The following is an 18,259-nucleotide window of genomic DNA, read 5'->3' on the forward strand; positions in this document are numbered from 1 at the left end:
CACTTTTTTGGCAGCATAAAGAAGTCTTTTAAAACAGTGGTTCTCAACTGGTGGGTTGAGTCCCAAAAGTGGGTCATGGAGCTTCTTTAAATAGGTCGTGAATGTGCAGGGGGGAGACTGGCACAAGCCTAAGCTGTACTGGGCCCTAGGCGGATATTTGCATCCATATATTTCACTTTAGTCTGTTTCTTAATGGTCATGAGTAAATTTTCTCAAGATCTTGATTTATTTATCTAATTTTCTTGAGATTATAAGGCTGGATTTAACATCATAACATGTTAATTCCCCCCCCCCATGTCAAAGAGAAAACAGATTCCCACAATGTAATTGTAGGAGCGCTTTAATTTGGATGGATCAGCCGCTATAGTAATGTCAATTAAACAAAAATATATGGCATAAAATAGGAAATAGGTGACTGCTTAAATATTTACCCCCTTCCAGTCAGATTAAAGTAGATGCGTCATTGGCTACAATCACAGTGCTGAGTCTGTGTGGATAGGTCTCGATCAGGCTTGCACATCTGGACACAAAGGTTAAACTCTGTTCTTCTTTGCAAAACTGCTCAAGCTCTGTTGGGTTGCATGGGAATTAGATGTGAGCAGCTCTTTTCAAATACAGCCACTATGTGAAATTGCCCAGTTTTTTGGCTTATGGACAAATAGAGAATGATTAACTACAAGCCATATGCTCTTGATTTGGCATTGCACAAAAGGAAAGGCCATGGCCGCTCCTTACTTGTGTTATTTTCATGGACAGGATCTCAAGGCACAGTCAGGGAGGAGGGTTTGAGGGTCAGGGATCTCAGAATCTCACCTCTGCTATTTGCAGATGATGTGGTTCTGTTGGCTTCCTTAGCTCAGGACTTCCAGCAGGCATTGGGGCAGTTTGCTCCCTCCAGTTGGGGAGTGAGTCTTTGCCCCAAGCTTTTGATTTAGTAGTCAGTCTATGTTCCAGCCCTTGCCTATGGTCATGAACTTTGGGTAAAGACCAAAAAAATGAGATTGTGGAGACCAGCGGGTGAAATGAGATTCCTCAGGAATGAGGGTGAGGAGCTTGGACATCCAGAGGGATCTCGAAGTGGAGTTGCTGCTTCTTTTTTGGATTTTTATCTGCCTGCAAGAGTTTCCATATACATTTTTATCAGTTTGGGCATGCTATGGCTCTGAATAAAAAAATAAGAGACAAAGTTGAACAACGTAATAGTTTTTTATTTAAACTGAAATGATGACTTAGGTTGGGTAATACATACAATACAAACAAAACCTCATTTGAAATTAAGCAGTAGTGTTGTGAGTATATTTCCTTTTACAGAGATGTTACAAATACATGCAAATATGTGCAAAAATATGTAAAAAAGTATGAGTTTCTGAAATCTTTCATTGACTTCATGTTAAGCTAATATGTGCCATGTAGTGATATTAAATTCCATTTCACATTATGCGGCTTCACCAACCGTTAACATTTATAAAGTTGTATACAGAAAATATAGTTGAGAGTCCTTCATATAAACTTTTCTCCCTAAAACTTCATCAAGTACTTCATATAGTACTTAAGTAAGAAAGACATTTATTAAAAGTTAGTTACACAAGCTCCCTCAAAAACTGTAGCCAGTCTGTTACTGCCATGCGGTAGTCATCCATGCACTTGAAGCACAGAAACTGCCTCTGCAGCACTGAAACAGGAAATGTTTAGAAGCGGCTATGAACCATTGAAAGTATGAAGCGTGGGACGCGTATGAAAGAAGGGACAACAACTGACAGCCAGGAGAAATAAGGGGCCTGGGACAGGATGCTTTTTACAGAAGTGTAATCAGCAACACTCCGCCCTGGGAATAAAAAGATGAAACAAATGTCAGAACTACTGCATTAAGCCTCATGTTTTAAAAGTCTATTAAAGACTTTTTATTATAATGCAAACTTACCATCAATATCTCGCAGTCCATAGCGCCTTGCCAGGTCACAGGTCATGAGTACTTTCCCAGTCAGTGACATCAGGTTTTTATCTATTAATATAAAAAAACATGGTATGATTTGCATAAAATCAAACACTGATTTCATGTACAGATCAAACGTGTACTCAGAATAACTTCTCTGTCTCATTTAACATTCTGATTTTGATGTGAATAATCTCACTCTCTAAAGTTCAATGCCAACGTTTGTGACAAATTTCACTGTTAAACCAGAAAAATTAACTTTGTAGTGACTCGAGTGATGTCACTCGCTAGAAAATGCAGGTGTTGATATTAGGCTACCAAAGCTTTTAATCAAAAATTACAACCCAAATTCTAAAGAAGTTGGGACGCTGTGTAAAATGTGGATAAAAACAGAATACAGAGATTTGTGATCATACTTCATTCACAATAGAATATAAACAGCATATCAGATGTTGAAACTGAGACATTTTACCACTTCATGAAAAATATGACCTCATTTTGAATTAGATGGCAGCAACAGAACTCAAAAAAGTAGGGGCAAGGTTTTGTTTATCATTGTGTAGCATCCCCTCTTCTTTTAACAACAGTCTGTCAATATCTGGGAGGTGAGAAGACTGGTTGCTGGAGTTTTGGGAGAGGAATGTTGTCCCAGTCTTGTTTGATGTAGGAATCTTGTTGTCAACAGTCCATTGATGTTTTTTTTTTCATTTTATGATGCTCCAAATGTATCTATTGGTGAACAGTCAGCCATACTGTTGTGTTGGATGTGGTTTAGCATTGTCTTGCTGAAATATGCAAAGCCTTCACAAGTATAGATGTCTGGATGGAGCATATGTTGCTCTGAAACCTCTATATACCTTTCAGCATTGATAGCTTCTTTCCAGATGTGTAAGCTGCTCCTGCCATAGGCACTAATGCAACCTTATACCATCAGAGATGCAGGTTTTAGAACTGAGTGCTGATAACAACCTGGATTGTTTCTCTCCTCATTAGTTGTCCATGGTTTCTAAAAAGAAATTCAAATTTTGATTCGCCTGACCACAGAACAGTTTTCCATTTTGCCTCAGTTTGGTAGCATTTCTGGATTGTGTTCACATGTGGCTTCTTCTTCTTTGCATGATGAAGCTTATCTTGCATTTGTGGATGGCACAGTGAACTGTGTTAACAGAAAACGTTCCTGGAAATGTTCCTGAGCCCATGTGGTGATATCCAGAACAGAAGATTATCTGAATCTTTTAATGATATTATGTATTGTAGATGGTTGGATTTTGAAAGTCTTTGCAATTTTACATTGAAGAATATTTTTCAAAAATTGTCCCACAGTTTTTTTGTAGATTGGTCAACCTCTGCCCATTGTTACTTCTGAGAGATGCTGCCTCTCTAAAATGCTCATTTTATACTCAGTCATATTATGTAACCTGTTGTCAATAAACCTAATTAGTTCATCCCTACTTTTTTTAGATGTGTTGCTACTTAAAAATTCAAAATGAGCTAATATTTTTCATGAAATGGTAAAATGTCTCAGCTTCAACATCTGATATGTTTTAGTGTGAATGAAGTATGAATTTATGAGATTTTCAAATCATTGCATTGTTTCATTTACATTTTACAAAGTGCCCCAACTTTTTTTTGGAAACGGGGTTTTACGTTGCAGGTGTCGAAGGAGCAAGAAAAGTAACTGAAAAAAAAAGCATAACAGTTAGCTTACTGAACACAAATGACTGTCAAATAAAGTGAGCCACCTTGAAGGTGCTCACAAACAGAAAAACTTGAAGAATGAAAGAGGCAGCAGTCATGCATACAGGCAGTGATTTTGAAGCATATAAAAGCCTTGATGCATATGAAGCTGTCCTTGTGAATACCTTCTTTGTTTAGTCTTTCATTTAAATGTCAAAAATGCTCATCAGATTTTTATGTAGTTGAAAACTAAACAAGGCATTTAAGAGTTCCCCTTCTATTATCAACATCTCATTTGGTTGAAAGTTTCATGTCAACTGTCAAACTGCACTTGGTTTTAAAATCAAAAAGTGTTTTGAGGATTGAAACTTCATAGGAAGAAGATCAATGCAGCCATATGATATCACGATTGTACCTTTAGAGAGCAATCCTTGAAACCTTGTTACATTTAAACCCAAGGAAGAAATTACAAAGTAAAAAGATAATGGGATTTAAGTCAGGGCTTTGCACAGGCCAGTCAATTGTGTTCACTTTGGTCTTCTTGCAGCAGTTCTTCACCAGGAGCTGCACATTTTAGGTCGTTGTTGGAGGACAAAGCGACAACCCAGATCCAGTTTTGGTGCTGGCTGCTTGAGGTTTTCTTTAAGAATCTTCACATATCCGTCTTTCTTCATGATTCCTTCCACCTTTCAGAGATTCCCAGTTCCAGACGCACTGAAGCATTCCCATATAGTATTCCCACCACCATGTTTCACTGTGGGGACATTGTTCTTTGGGTGACTCGCCTCTCCCTTCTTTCTCCAAACACAGCAACGTCTCTATGGCTGAAGAGCTCTAGTTTGGTCTCTTCCGACCAAAGGGCATGCTTCTTTCTCCAGATTGTCTTTAGCATACATCAGTCTGACTTGAAGGTGTCTCTTCTGCAGAAGTTAAGTTTTTCTTGGTCTCCAACCTATCAGTCTGTTCCTGTGCAGGGCTCTAGTGATGGTCTTCTTCCAGACTACAGTTCCTGACTTGGCTAAGTCATTCACTAGTGTCTAGTGTAATTTCGCCCTCATCTGTACCGCCATTTATGTATATCACTTGCAGTGCTAGATAAATTCAGCGTTTGCATTTCCCACCTGTAGTTTGATGTCAGAGGAAATGGCAGTTGTGTAAATGTGTTGAATATAGTAATGTCTTACCTTTCGCCAGGTTGACGATGCACTTCCCACTCATTTCTGTGGTTTCTCCATTGACAAACACATCTTTAAACTAAGGAAAAGGAAACCTAAGCAATTAGTTAAAGAAAAACACAGAAGCAGCTACAGCAGTTAATGAATGTTTGTTAGGTAGGCGCCTACCTTAGGATTTATCCCCTGTGGTGCTTCTTTCTCAATTACCAACTCTGACACCAACTCTGTCTGTACCGCTCCCGGCCACAGGCTGACAGAAACCACTCCCCGACTTCTCAGCTCATGAGCCATGTCTGCTGCCAGCCTGTCACACTGGAAACAAACCACGAAACAAAACAGGTTTTTTATCACACTGATCTAAAAACACAGAACATCTATCTAGGTTAAACATGATCAAATAAATGTAGTGAACTTACAGCTGCTTTGCCAACACCATATGCCACATTGAAGAGATACCGAAGCCCCCCAAATGAGGAAATGGTGACTATCAAACCCTGACCTTGGGCAACCATCAGTCGGGATGCATACACTGAGAAGACGTAGTGTCCCCTGTCAGATAAATGAAACTGCATGTTAGTCATCCTTTTCTGTTTGGTTTTAAACAATCAATACAAGTGAATCCAGCATGACTTACAGTTAACATTGTCATCATTGTGGTATTTATTTATGTGTTTTCAAAACATTTCCACAGAAGCACAAAATTCTTGACTCACAGCTAAAATATGCTGAGTAACAGCATGTAACAAGAAATGTGTTACCAGACATCAGAAATGATTCAGCTGTTTGTTGACAATGACTCAGGAGACATATCAGACATGACGTAGCACAAAGCATACCTGAGGCCTGTGTTGTTGATCCAATCCCAAATGTTAGGGTCGGTTTCCCAGAACTTTTTCCCCATGCTGTCAAAGATGGCCTGGAATAGCAAGTCATGATAAGAGTTAGAAGAGGTGCAAAAGAGGCAGAGTGCACTAGAAAGGCAGAGTCAAGATGGTTGGATTTCTATGTTTTCACTTGTGGACTTTGCAGGAACCTCAACAAATTGTACAAACCCTTAAAGTCTAACTTAAGAGGCCCCAAGTGGACAGTTTGCAGACTTTGAAAGGGGTGTGGACTTAGGGCCTGTGTCCATTAACTACTTTTTTGCACTGGCAGTACTCAACCTCAATCTCAGAGTGCGTCTCATTGGTGGTTAGTGTTGCTTGGTAAGGAAAGTTGGCTTCATTATTTGACTTTATTGTCTGTAGGGCTGAACGTTTTGGGAAAATAATCTTATTGTGATTTTTCTCCCCAATATTGTGATTTGAAATGCAATTATTTCTAAAGTTCCTCATCTTATGTATTTTTTAACAAACACATGCAATTAATCATTCTATATTATAACCAAGACAATATTAGATCAAACAAGGGCTTAGTAGTTTTAACCTAATTTTATATCTAATTGTGATGATTTTGACTTGTATTGTAAATCGGACATGAATTCTTGTATTGAAGGGGGGATAAATTTGATGTCATTTTCATATTCAGTAAGAAAAACCTACAAAAATGAAGAAAGGATTTTTTTGTAGACTATTCTTTAAAAATGGCACTTGAATGATTGCATGGCATGGTTGAACTGCAAAGTTTGCTTCCTCTCTTGGAGAGACATGACAAGACTTGACTTTTTAAATTTCATTGATCTGCATTATGATGTTATTTTAGCAATGTCAATGCACATTTTACAGTCTACTGTGAAACTAAGACTAAATCAGATGAATCACTTCAGACAAAATAAAATTAACAGCCTTTACACTGTAAAATTAAATGCCACACAGAAAAATAAATCTTGCCTTTGAGTCATGTAACACTAAGCTCTGGCTTCACTAGAGCTAAAGAAAAAAAATCCCTGAGATATAAAGTGTCTATCAGACCGTGATAAACAATGAGTGCCAATGGGCTTTGGGACTGCTTTGCTTTATACCTTTAACTGTTTCATGACAGTGCAGCACACCTACCTGTACCCCAGCGTAGGCATTGTTGACCAAGATGTCTAGTCGGCCATTCTGTTCTTCTTTGATCCGCTCAAACAGATTTTCAATGTCTTTATCTTTTGTAGAGTCACAGATAACTGGCACACAGTTTCCACCCCTCTCTGTAACCTGTTTAGAGAACAAACAGAGCTGTGAACCATGACAACAAATACTAGCTGAAACTCTTACAGGACAAGAATACATCATTTTCAAGTCATGCACCAGTTAAACACTAAGGAGAGAGAGGGAGGGATTTTGTATTTTCATGAATTACAACTTTAAGCATCAACACTGGTAAATTTACATTAGATACAGGGCTGCACAATACTCGCAAAAATGATTTCAAAGATACAGAGAATCCAATCAAAAATGAAAATAAGCAAAAATTTAAGCATGTGTATTTGCTAAAACTCAGTTTTTATGTCTGTCTGCTGTTTCTTTTGTTTTACACAATACTTTTCTTATCTATCATACCACTCATAGCCAAAACCAGCATTACTATTTAGTGGGAAATCATGCTCATGTTACAATAACATTGCCATTAGGGGTGCACAATACTATTGGCATTATATTGGTTTTGGCAGACATTAGCTTAACAAGTCTGTAGATAAGAAAAAAAAACATTTCTTCCAATATTTACACCCAATATTTTGACTGAAAAATCTGTCTGGATCAGCTGTAAATATTGTATGAACAAATAAGTTTATGTAGATTTCGGCTGAACCAACAGACCCCTGTCAGCTGAAGTCTTTTTCTTTATTCAGCAACATTTTTTACACCTTAAAGTGTGTTTTCAGGACTGAAATATGTTACTTTCTTCATCCTCAAACTTATAATTTTTTGTAAATTTGTGTGTTTTCAGGAGTAGGGTTAAGGTCTGAAGTACAATTAAATATCAGTATTATATCGGCATTCAGACATCAGCAAATTGTGCAGCCCCAATTAGATAACGATTTGATATCACCCTGACTCGGCACAAAAGCTCAAAAAGTCACCTCTGCAGCCGTCTTTTTCAGGGTGCTCTCCTGTCGTCCTGTGATGTAGACTGTGGCTCCTGCCTCAGACAGCTGGAGAGCTATTCCCTTGCCAATACCTCTGGAGGCACCTGTTACTACACACACCCAACCAGACAAGGCCATGTTCTCTGGGGAGAAAAAAAACACCTGCAATAAGCAGTGCTATCAGATATACCACATGTATCATTAAACAGATGTGGGTTACGATGACCAAAGGTGAACAGCGTAAGGAAATAATTATTTTCCAGCATGGTTGCATAGCAGGAAAAAGACTGTCTCCACCTACTGTCCATGGTTCAGTTGAAACTAGAGAAGCTGACTTATCTTGCACAATAATTTCGATGTATCGTTGACTTTAGATATTGATTACGTCATAAGGACAGTATCAGCGTGTGATTATTGTCCTAAATCAAGGCTGTACACTTATATTATTTTCAAAGCAAGCTAAAGTGAAAGAAGAGAAAAGAGAAATACAACACAAAACTATTACAAAAAAAATCGATAGACAGCTGTTTAGTCTCTAGGGTTCTTATGTAACTAGTTTCTTTTATTTATTTAATAAATTTTCTTATTCTACTGGCTAGTCTATCTCGTCATTTTTGGTCTATGAACTAAAAATTTTTATGGCTTAATCTATAAAAACATGTGATACTTTCTCCCTGAAACAGTAGTCTTGCTGATGTTATAAACTTCTCGTTAAAAATTAGTTTGGCATGACGGCAAGAAGATTTCATAACGAGAAAGATTCAGAGTAAGCCAAAAGTCTGTCCAGAGAGATGGCGATTCGTTTTAAGATTCCAATAAAATATAATGTAAGTAAAGCATGTGTATTTTGAAATAATTAACACAACAGATATGCTTAAATTATATATTAAAAAGTACACACTTGGTTCATTTGCATAAAAAACATCGTCACCTTATTCTTCAGAAAGCGCTGGATCCTGTTTGCCGAGTCCCGATTCTAGTTTGCTAAACCCTGACGAGGAAGAGTCCCAGCAGAAATGTCACGGCTGGTGTGTGCAGCAGTTATTATATCTGACAGCCGTGGATCGAGCTCCAACAATGTGAACTATGTTACAGTTACACGGCTATCAAATCAACCTTTCAATCGTATTCTCGCGAGAACATGATAAATCACACAGAGAGCGTGGTTTCCAAGAGACGCTGAGGGTTCACTGCGGCTAACTTCGTCTTTCGCTTGTATTCCTTTAGGAAAGCCTGGAAAAACACCGTAGTTATTTATTTTAAAGTTTGTACCCACACATCTTTAATTTAGGCTTATAAATGCTGCCACTGCCGTTTTCTGCGCACAAAATATTTTTAAAAGGTGAAATATTGGTGTTACGTTTCAATAATACGCCCTAATGAGCTTACTTACAAGTAGCATCCCCATCCAAACGCAACTGGTGGTTTTGCGTTTTGTTGTACACAGATTACAAAAAGGGATATCTGTAGGTGTAAATTATAATGAATACTCCAGATACAGTGAACTATCTTTACTGGGACTGTTGAAGGCGATCTTTGGTTTAGACGCATGATGGCGCCATAGTCCACCAAAATATGAAAGTGGCGCTCATGAAGTAGATGATGATTCAAGAAATGGTTAGTTAAAATAATTCAAGTAAGATCAACGCTGTTATTAAATAAATATAAATGCTGTTATTCATCTTTCTAGTTGTGAAGGAATTTAAGATGTATGAAACAGGAATGCTTACTCTTCTTCTCTTTGATGAAACTTAAATGAGTCTTTTTTCCCCCTACCCCATTGTACTAACCACAGTTCTAATGAAGTTGAGTTAAATATGAACAAAAAAGTGATTTGCAAATCTATTTGCACCCCATATCCAATTGAATACAGTATAAAGCATAGATATTAAATGTTCAGAATGGTAGGCTTCTTTATTTTTTAAAAAATCCATACACATTCTGGATTTGACCCCTGTATCACGTTCCATAAATGTTGGGACGGGACAAGAAAAGACTGGAAAAGTTGTGGAATGTTACAAAACAAACAAAAAAACAAACAAAAAAACACTGAGAACATCCAAAGGTAAGTAGATTGGTTTCTAATGATAGTACCATGACTAAATATAAAAAAACTCATGAAAGACTCAGCTGTTTACAATCAACAATGGTGCAAGGTTCTCCAATTTGTGAAAGACTATATGGGCGAATAAATAGGGAGGCTCAATATTAATAGCATGATATCAGTTAAAAAAAAAAAAAAAAAGTAGATTATTGGTTTTGGCTGGCAGGAACATTCATGCTAATATTTACAATCAATATTTTTGCTATAAAAATCTGTAAATATTGCAAAACAAATAAGTAAGTGAAGTTTTAGGCTGCATCAACAGACCTACATCAGCTGGGGTCTTATTTGTTATTCATCATTCCTTACACTTTAAAGTCTATTTTAAGAACTTAATTGTTATCATTAGTTCAACCTCAAACCTTGATTTGTGTGTTTTAAGGACTGAAGTTTTAGGTCTGAACTATGTTTAAATAACGGTATCTGCTAAAACTACTTTGTGAATATCAGCATATTGGATATGGTGCATCCCTAAAAAAGTCTAATAGTTTATGAACAATGTTCCTCAAGAATTTTGTCATGAGCAATTCATAATATCAACATAAGGTTCAGAGAATCTGGAGTATTCTCTGCCCAAAGAATGCCAAAAGCGAATGGCTGTGACCTTCAGTCCTTCAGGGTCACTGCAGTGGCAGGCATTCTGTGATGGATGTGGACCCAGGAACACTCGGGAAAACTCTTAACGTCACTACATCTACAGTTCTAAGTTGAGAATCCCGTACAAAGTGAAAGCCATACACCAACATCCAGAGGCGCCCTTAAATTATGCAGGCCAGAGTTCATCTGAGATGGACTGACCTGAAAGGGGAAAGTGTGCTGTGGTCTGATGAGTCCAAATAAAAGTCTTTTGAGCTAAAAAGGAATAGAAGTGTCCAGGTTGTAATCAGTGCAAAGTTAGAGTGTTTGGGCAGAAGAAACAACAATACAGAGTTACAGTGTCTGTGAAGTCAGACGGTGTGACGCAGTATCACAAGATAGCAAGGGTTACGTAAACAATCAGTGAGCTTGTTGTTTAAGGCGCCTCCAGCTGTCAGCATTTCTTAAGAAAGAGATAAGGTGTACTCCTTACACCAAAGAACTTCTTACTGACTGAGAACTTAGTTATTTGATGAGAAAGCGCCTGATTAAACAAAAGTAGCCAGTCTGCACCGACCACATCTAGGGATAGCCACCGACCAGGGCTCTGGGCTTGACTGGCTTCTTTGATGTTACTAGGAGGTTTTCTTACCACCATGGGTGAATTTTCTAAAAAAAATAATCAGATGGTTACTGGAATAAACTTGGACAAACTGGGTCAATTCAGAGCAGTGGATTGGTTTCCTGTTTCTCTTGCACTACCTCACACACTGGGTGGAATACAGCGAGAGAAAGATCTCATCTTAAGATGCTGGAGGCAGATCTCTTATGTATTCATTTGGGAGTCAAAAGTTTACAGACAAGAGCTATCCATTCTTATGTTTTTGTGAGGAGGGTGTTGAACTTAAGGGCTCAGTAGTGTTACTTACTCCTAGATGACCTGACTGGGTTGTAAAGAGAAAAGTGCACATGTTTTTTGTAAGTGTGAAATCTTTGCCATGTATTACTCTAAAAATCTTTTGGTTATAGAGTAATTCTCTTAAATGCCTCTGAATGTTACAAACATTACAAAAAACAAAAATGTAAAATTGTTTTAAGTGCTAGAACAATAATTTTATCCTCTTCTCCAAGTAATGTCAGTGATTTTAATTAATAAGGAAAATAATTTAAACACCCAAAAGGAAAAACATGTTAAATCTGTCCCAGTAGCACAGCTTTATTCATAATAAAAATTATTAAGCAAAAAATGATTTAACTTTATTTAAAAAGTGGAATAGTGAAAGACATAGCCATTGAGAGGCCAGTGAAGAAAACAGAATAAAAACAGCTTATATGAGCACACGCCTCCGTTCTCACAACAAAATTATTAAACTCCAACATTTCCCTTAGACCATTTTCACACGACAACTATTTTTCAACTGACACAGTCGGGTCAGGGGCTGAGATGCTGCAACATGAAGTCAATGCAAAACTACAAACAATGCATTTTTTGTGTGTGTCCACTTGCTTTAGATGCCCTATTAAAACCTATATAAAAAGGCCATCTTTGGGGCACAGATGGCTTTGCGGTTAGGTCGCACCCCATGTATAAGGGCAGCCAGGGTTCAAGTTCAGCCAGTGGCTCCTTTCCCACATGTCTCTCCCCCACTCTCTCATCCCCATTTCCAACTCTATCTACAGTCCTCCTGAATAAAGGCATAAAAAGCCCAAAAATGTATCTTAAAAAAAATCTAATGACCATCTTCACAGCAGAAATAAACATGATTAAAGCCAGGGGGAAAGTAAAATGGTCAGTTTTTCTTTTGTAAACACTCTGCAGGATGATTTTTTTTTTATTAACTGATCTTATTTGGTAGTAATAAGACTAAGACTTAGTATGACTATGGCAGTGCTGATCTGACTGACAGATGGGCACCTTGTAGATGCTTGCCAGGCGACTTAAGGCATTAACGCCACCTCTTTGACTGCAGAAAGAATTTGTAACATGCTGACGGTCGTAATTAAGCTTCCAAACTCTGCCTCAGTATCTAAACTACTGCAGTTTTCAAACAAACAAATCGTTCTTATATCCCCACATTTAGAGTAATCACCAACTGAGAAACAATAAAGAGTTAAAATCCGATGGGACGCTCAGTATAACAAAAGGAACTTTAAACTCATTGTCCACATTAATATACAGACATATGCTTTAGTAACAGCCTGACTGTTTGATTTGACAGGAAGGGAATTACATCTGATAGCCTCTGAGCTAGCTCAGAGGTGGTTGAATGCCAACATTTTCTCTTGTCTATAGTAGTTAATATGTTTTGAAATGTATTGACTTTACTTGAAATACAGCCCATACCCCAGCTGACTTACAGTACATTGGTTTTTCAGTCACTGATCTGTAAGCAGTAGAAGACTTGAAACCTGGCACACAGTAGTTGGTCATCAGAGAAGCAATGGACCGTCCAACTTTGACTGTATCGTCAGGAACATGGCTGCCATGTGAATATGGTCCATCAGTAACACAAACATTTCTCTGGAGAGAACTATCTCAAACTTAACACACCTTATCCACAACTTATATCCTCTTCAACACATTTTGTTTTATTTTCTTGAATTTCTACCATGGGGTAAACTATGCTCAGTCTCTCCCTGCTGTTCCAGCTACACATCTGTAAAAATGGGCGACAAAAACTGGGTCCCATTCCTCCAGCATGTGCAGAAAATGGTTCCTCTCCTCCTCTCCCCAAGACTCGAACCACTGGGTCCACAGGCGCAGCTGGCATTCAAAGATGTTTGGTAGTCTGTCTTTAACCTTGTCAGGGTAGAAAGAGAGAAAGCCAGTTAAACATAGGGAGAAAAAAACGACATAAATCACAGAAACTTTTTCCTTTTTTAAAATAAATAAGAATCTACTGTCTAACCAAATAATGGGTAAGAAAATATTTTTTATATCAGTATAGTTTATGTAGGGTTAAAATAAGATTATACAATTATACTGACTTTATCTGGCCAATGTTAAGTGCAATGTTTAATAGTCTGTATTTAAAAAGCTAACATTAATACAACTACTGGCCACAAGAAATCTATTTAAATGTTCAGTCTAAGTGGGGATTTAACATGTTTTTTTTTTTAGTTTAATTGATATAGAACCATATATAACATTAGGAAAGTTTAAATCATATTTATACCTGTTTGATACCACGGCAATACAGCACCCTTTACTGGGTAATTCATTGTCTTTAATATGAAAATTTGCCAGCAAACTCCTGTCTAAACCTTGTCTACACTGCACAAATGCATTGGCAACATTTAGAAAAGTGAGTCAAAATGGCAAGACACGGTCATATGCCGGTTTGACACATCAACTTAGGTCCTGTACTGCTCTGGTCTCCTGATGACCATCACCTAGGCCTCTGCCAGGCCCATGCACCATTTCTCATGGTACCTTCCCAGCTGACCCCTCCATGATGCACACGGCCAGCCCTGAGGGTGGTCTAGTCCACCGGGGCCTGGGCATCCAGTCTAAGTGAGCTGGGTCAGGCGTGTGCGCCAGGGGCCTTCAGAAGTGCAGCTGCTGCTCTGGTATCCAGCAGACTATCCCTAGCTATCCCTGTGTTTTTCCAACAATATCCCAAAAATGCAGCAAGAGAAGGCATCACAAAAGAATCTAGCCAGCACCTCTGGCCATCAGTCAACTTTAGTCCACATGTTCAGATGCCACGAGTGCCACAATGCCTTAGTCAGTGAACCCATTGCCCCATGCACACCCATTCTACACTCTTTTCAAAACGTTGCAAAAATATCCGTGCAATTTAGATAGTACTCTCTCTCTCTATTGATTGAATATATGACTGAAGATCTTGTATACCTTTTACAAACATGAAACATAGTTTTTCTATTTGAAACATACAATATATTTAAGCAATTATACTATGAGGCTAACAATATGACAGTTAATCATTCTGATAACCATTTATTTGCATATCTACATTTATCAAAAGCCCTATTCACATTTGCACAAAATCAGGTAAATTCCCTGAATTGACCTGGGTGAGCTGCATGTGTGAATGCAAACTGCATGGTTTTTCATCCTGACTTTATCTTGAAATTTCCCTGCTGGCCCATCTCCTCCACCGCCCCACTGACTGGCAGAATACCAGCATGTCCTGTTGTAAAAGATAAGTGTGTACAGGACATTTTCCAGGTAGGTTATCCTGACATTTTCCTGAAATGTTCAGGGTTGCATGAACCAGCAGTGCTGTGCATTGTCATTCAGCTAAAAAAAAAAAAAAAAAAAAAAAAAGGCTATAATTTTTGGTCTGTGTTGCCCAGCACCAGGAAGACTTACCTGAAGAGTACTGAGAGAATCTAGGAGGGTACAGACTTTCCCCGGCACAGCTTTCCCCAGAAGATCCTGCAGGAATCGCTCCCTCTGGGTGGCGGTCCAGCCCTTGAACCAGCTCAGGACGCACCTCTGCTCCTGGAGGCTTACATAGGAGATTGGCACCGGTTCTCCCATATGACCTGTACTAGGTGAAGAGCAAGACAGTTTCTCAAGGCTTGGAGGGCTGACTACTCCCTGTGGAGCCGAAGGGAAGTCCTCCGGGCTGGGGGTGCCGTGGAAGCCGGTCCAGTGTTGTGTAGCCATGGAGGGTGATACCTCCGTCGGACCTCTGAACCCGGAGTTATGGTTGAGTCTGAAGCCGTCAGTGGGCTGCGGTGGTTGCTGCGGAATTGAGGCTTGGTCGACATGACTGAACCACGACATGGTTTGGAAAGATTGGTGTCTTTCGGTCCAGTAATCCAGTTATCCGTCTGCTTTGAGTTAATCAGCAATACCAGCTGCCGACAGAGACTCTTCCAGTCTTTGGTAGCGTTAACATGAAGCTAAGCTATCGGTAACACCAACGTTCGAGTCAGAATTTAAAACTACGTTTTCAGATAGGTGTTTTAGCATAAAAGGATATTAATTCCCAGCCTTTTCCGAAGTATGTCACCTTAATTTTAGCATATTTGAAAAGCTAGGTTGAACGGGGCAAACGTTAATCTTTCCATCAACCTATACAGGAAGAGACTATGATGTTGCGAACGCGGACGAGTCGGCTTTAAGAACTGACTCCTTTTATTGACGGGATCCGGTGTTTCGGTTAAAACAGCGACCATGGTAACTGGTACCTGTTAGATGTTGAAAACTGGACAGACCTTGTTCATGTCTCTTGAATCAGTTAGGAAACACGTAGCACGGTGGAGCAAAATGCAGGTTAAATTTTAACCCTATTATTGAAAAAATTCATGAAATTTTAATTCATGAGCATGAATTCACTAAATTTTGGTTGTTTCCTTGAGTCCATTGCTTGTTTGTCTTGTTATCTTGGACAAACAACCAAAATGGACTTGTTATCTAGACAAAATGGGTTAAAATAAAAAAGTATGCATGGCCTCCTATAGGGCTCTTAAAATAAAGCATGTTTTAGACTTGTCTATTTTGCATTGTCTCTTTCTTCTGTCATATTTTCTCACAGCTAAGGCTCAACATTTTAAATCAAACATTTTAGTAGTTTAAAATGTCAGCAAAGTCGGCTCAGAACTAGAACCACTGACTCTGAGGACTCCTGGGCCACCTTGTGGTTATCAAAGGTTACAACACGTATCAAAACACATTTTTCTCAATCTCTAAAGTCTGAAAAACCTCTGCCTTGTATGTTGATTGCTGTTATTTCACACTGGGCATGGTCAAGGTATGGACAAAAGAAAGCTAAGATGTTCAGGCCTCTTTGTAATCTATGAAGGGTTAAAAAGTCTAATTAATGTTAATACTAACTACTAAAGTTAGAATTGTCTTGCACAAGTCCTGATAATACTCAGTGACCACACTGTTGAATTAGCAAAGATGCAGAAGCTAATGACAGCATAAACCCTGGGGCCATATTGAGACAAAAGCACTAAGTATAGTGACCAAAACTGGGGGACTTTTGACAAGAAGTACAAGGAATTTCAGTCACTGAAGGCTACTGAGACATTTCGTGCTGTAAACACTCAGACAGCCCGTGCAAGAGCAGGTTTTTGGCACCACCAGTCATCAAAAGCGAGTACCAGGCAAGGCTGAAGGTGAGGATGATCTGCTGTCATGCAATCCTGCAACAACCGCATGGACGCAAACTCATAGTTCCCACTAAATTCGAGACAAGAGCATAAAAATCATTTAGTATTGGCAATAAATTTATCACTGAAACTCAATAACTGATTGCCTGGGAAAAACTTATGTTTAAATGCACATGCAGACTTAAGTATCAAAAATACAAAGATGTTAAAATAAAATGCTTAAAAACGAAACAAATGTTTGAAAATATTCTCAAAATTATGTTTTTTATTAGGGTGGGGGTCCATGGAATAAATTATTTTCTCTTGGGGGCGGCTCACTTTACCACACTTTGAAAAACCCCTACTCTACGACATTTAAAACCTCGTTCACCTCCCCCTTTCAGGACCTGCCTATATTTCCTGGTTTTTGTCAGAGGGGTAGAGCTTCACTGTTAGCACATACAGGGCGATCCAGTCAGAGATGTGGGCTCCCTTTAACAGGCTGTGGAAAGCAATGATGGCCGCAGCAAAGGATCACAGAGGAGCCAGCTGGAGATACAAAGATGGGAAAAGGAAACAACAAACAGTGATGTTTGGCTGAGAGAGAAAGCAGAATAACGTTTAGAATAACACAAAAATAAGTTTTTGTGTAGCGTATGTAATAATGGACTGGCTTTGGGAGGGAGGGTAGATGTGAAAACAAGCAGAGACTTCTCTCCGTGATCTCTCTGTTTGTCTCCACTTCCAACATGATTTTTCTGCAGCAAATTCAGACCAGTCTCCCTTGCAGCTTACAAATCAATCCTTGCTGGTGATTCAGGGTCTACGGAAGAGTATTAGGGCCACTGAGACGAAATTTTTTTATTCACCTGTGAGAAAAAAGTCAGAATTCTGAGATTAAAGTCAGAATTCTGAGATTAAAGTCAGAATTCTGAGATTAAAGTCAGAATTCTGAGAAAAAAAGTCAGAATTCTGAGATTAAAGTCAGAATACTCTTCCGTAAAGGGTCAAACCTGGGCGGATCTAAAAAATTATCCGCCTTTAATTTTACGCTGCTTTCTGCCGGGCACCCGACATATCGACGAACGGTGGACGTAATCCACGAAAGACCGAACATTTTGGCAGTTAAATGGCATAAAATTGCTCAAAAAAGGCTCCGCAGTTTGAAAACTTGCACGCAAAAACACCTGTTGCGTTTCCTGCTGAGGCCTTTTATAGTATTTCAACATCCTAGCGCAACTACGTTATAAGGAATAGAACGTGATGTCACACGGCCCCACCCTTAGTAACATAAACAAAGATGGCGGCTATAGTTTCAATACGGTTTCCGTGATATCGGCGTTACACTTGAATACATCTCAATGGTACAGTTCGCTGATGTTATAATCGATGAGCCTCAGCAATGGCAACACTCAGCGCTATAAAAATGTAAAGACACTCGAACCCCTCACAAACAGAGCCCACTATCAGCTTGAATTTCCGAGTAGAAAACCGTAAATACTAATTAGGCATACTGAGGGAGTAGGTCTGTATGAATGAAGCGGTAAAAATAAGGCTTATTCGCCCATTTTCTGGTCTTCACATCGTTATGGTTGGAAATGAAGAATCTGAGATGAGTAAAACAACAAAGAAGTCTCAACAAACCGAGTGTTTCATGCCATCACTTCGCGGCCTTTTAAAGACGTAAGTTGACGCACCGTTGCTAGGCAACGAGC

At 38.9% G+C, this 18,259-nt stretch overlaps 2 protein-coding genes across 2 annotated transcripts; both read right to left on the reverse strand.

Moving 5' to 3' along the window:
- Positions 1 to 1,187: 1,187 nt before the first annotated feature.
- Positions 1,188 to 8,910, reverse strand: dhrs1 (dehydrogenase/reductase (SDR family) member 1). Its single transcript, XM_041802370.1, has 9 exons — positions 8,727 to 8,910; positions 7,790 to 7,938; positions 6,780 to 6,923; positions 5,622 to 5,701; positions 5,202 to 5,334; positions 4,954 to 5,097; positions 4,795 to 4,864; positions 1,922 to 2,002; positions 1,188 to 1,825 (listed from the first exon to the last, which is right to left on the reverse strand). Exons 2-9 carry the CDS (start codon positions 7,931 to 7,933, stop codon positions 1,689 to 1,691), a joined length of 933 nt encoding a protein of 310 aa, XP_041658304.1. The 5' UTR covers positions 7,934 to 7,938; positions 8,727 to 8,910; the 3' UTR covers positions 1,188 to 1,688.
- Positions 8,911 to 11,720: 2,810 nt separating this feature from the next.
- On the reverse strand, positions 11,721 to 15,542 carry c13h14orf119 (chromosome 13 C14orf119 homolog). Its single transcript, XM_041802464.1, has 2 exons — positions 14,812 to 15,542; positions 11,721 to 13,275 (listed from the first exon to the last, which is right to left on the reverse strand). The coding sequence occupies exons 1-2, from the start codon at positions 15,229 to 15,231 to the stop codon at positions 13,102 to 13,104; spliced, it is 594 nt and encodes a 197-aa protein (XP_041658398.1). The 5' UTR covers positions 15,232 to 15,542; the 3' UTR covers positions 11,721 to 13,101.
- Between the last annotated feature and the right edge of the window lie 2,717 nt (positions 15,543 to 18,259).

Source organism: Cheilinus undulatus, linkage group 13, assembly GCF_018320785.1.
Source record: "Cheilinus undulatus linkage group 13, ASM1832078v1, whole genome shotgun sequence".
Lineage (NCBI taxonomy): Eukaryota > Metazoa > Chordata > Actinopteri > Labriformes > Labridae > Cheilinus > Cheilinus undulatus.

Coding starts and splice junctions, on each gene's coding strand:
- c13h14orf119 (XM_041802464.1), bottom strand. CDS start 15,231: ATGTCGTGGTTCAGTCATGTCGACCAAGCCTCAATTCCGCAGCAACCA. Junction 13,276..14,811: donor ATTCTCTCAGTACTCTTCAG/GTAAGTCTTCCT, acceptor TACCCTGACAAG/GTTAAAGACAGACTACCAAA.
- dhrs1 (XM_041802370.1), bottom strand. CDS start 7,933: ATGGCCTTGTCTGGTTGGGTGTGTGTAGTAACAGGTGCCTCCAGAGGT. Junction 6,924..7,789: donor TGAAAAAGACGGCTGCAGAG/GTGACTTTTTGA, acceptor TTCTCTAAACAG/GTTACAGAGAGGGGTGGAAA. Junction 1,826..1,921: donor TGGACTGCGAGATATTGATG/GTAAGTTTGCAT, acceptor TTTTATTCCCAG/GGCGGAGTGTTGCTGATTAC.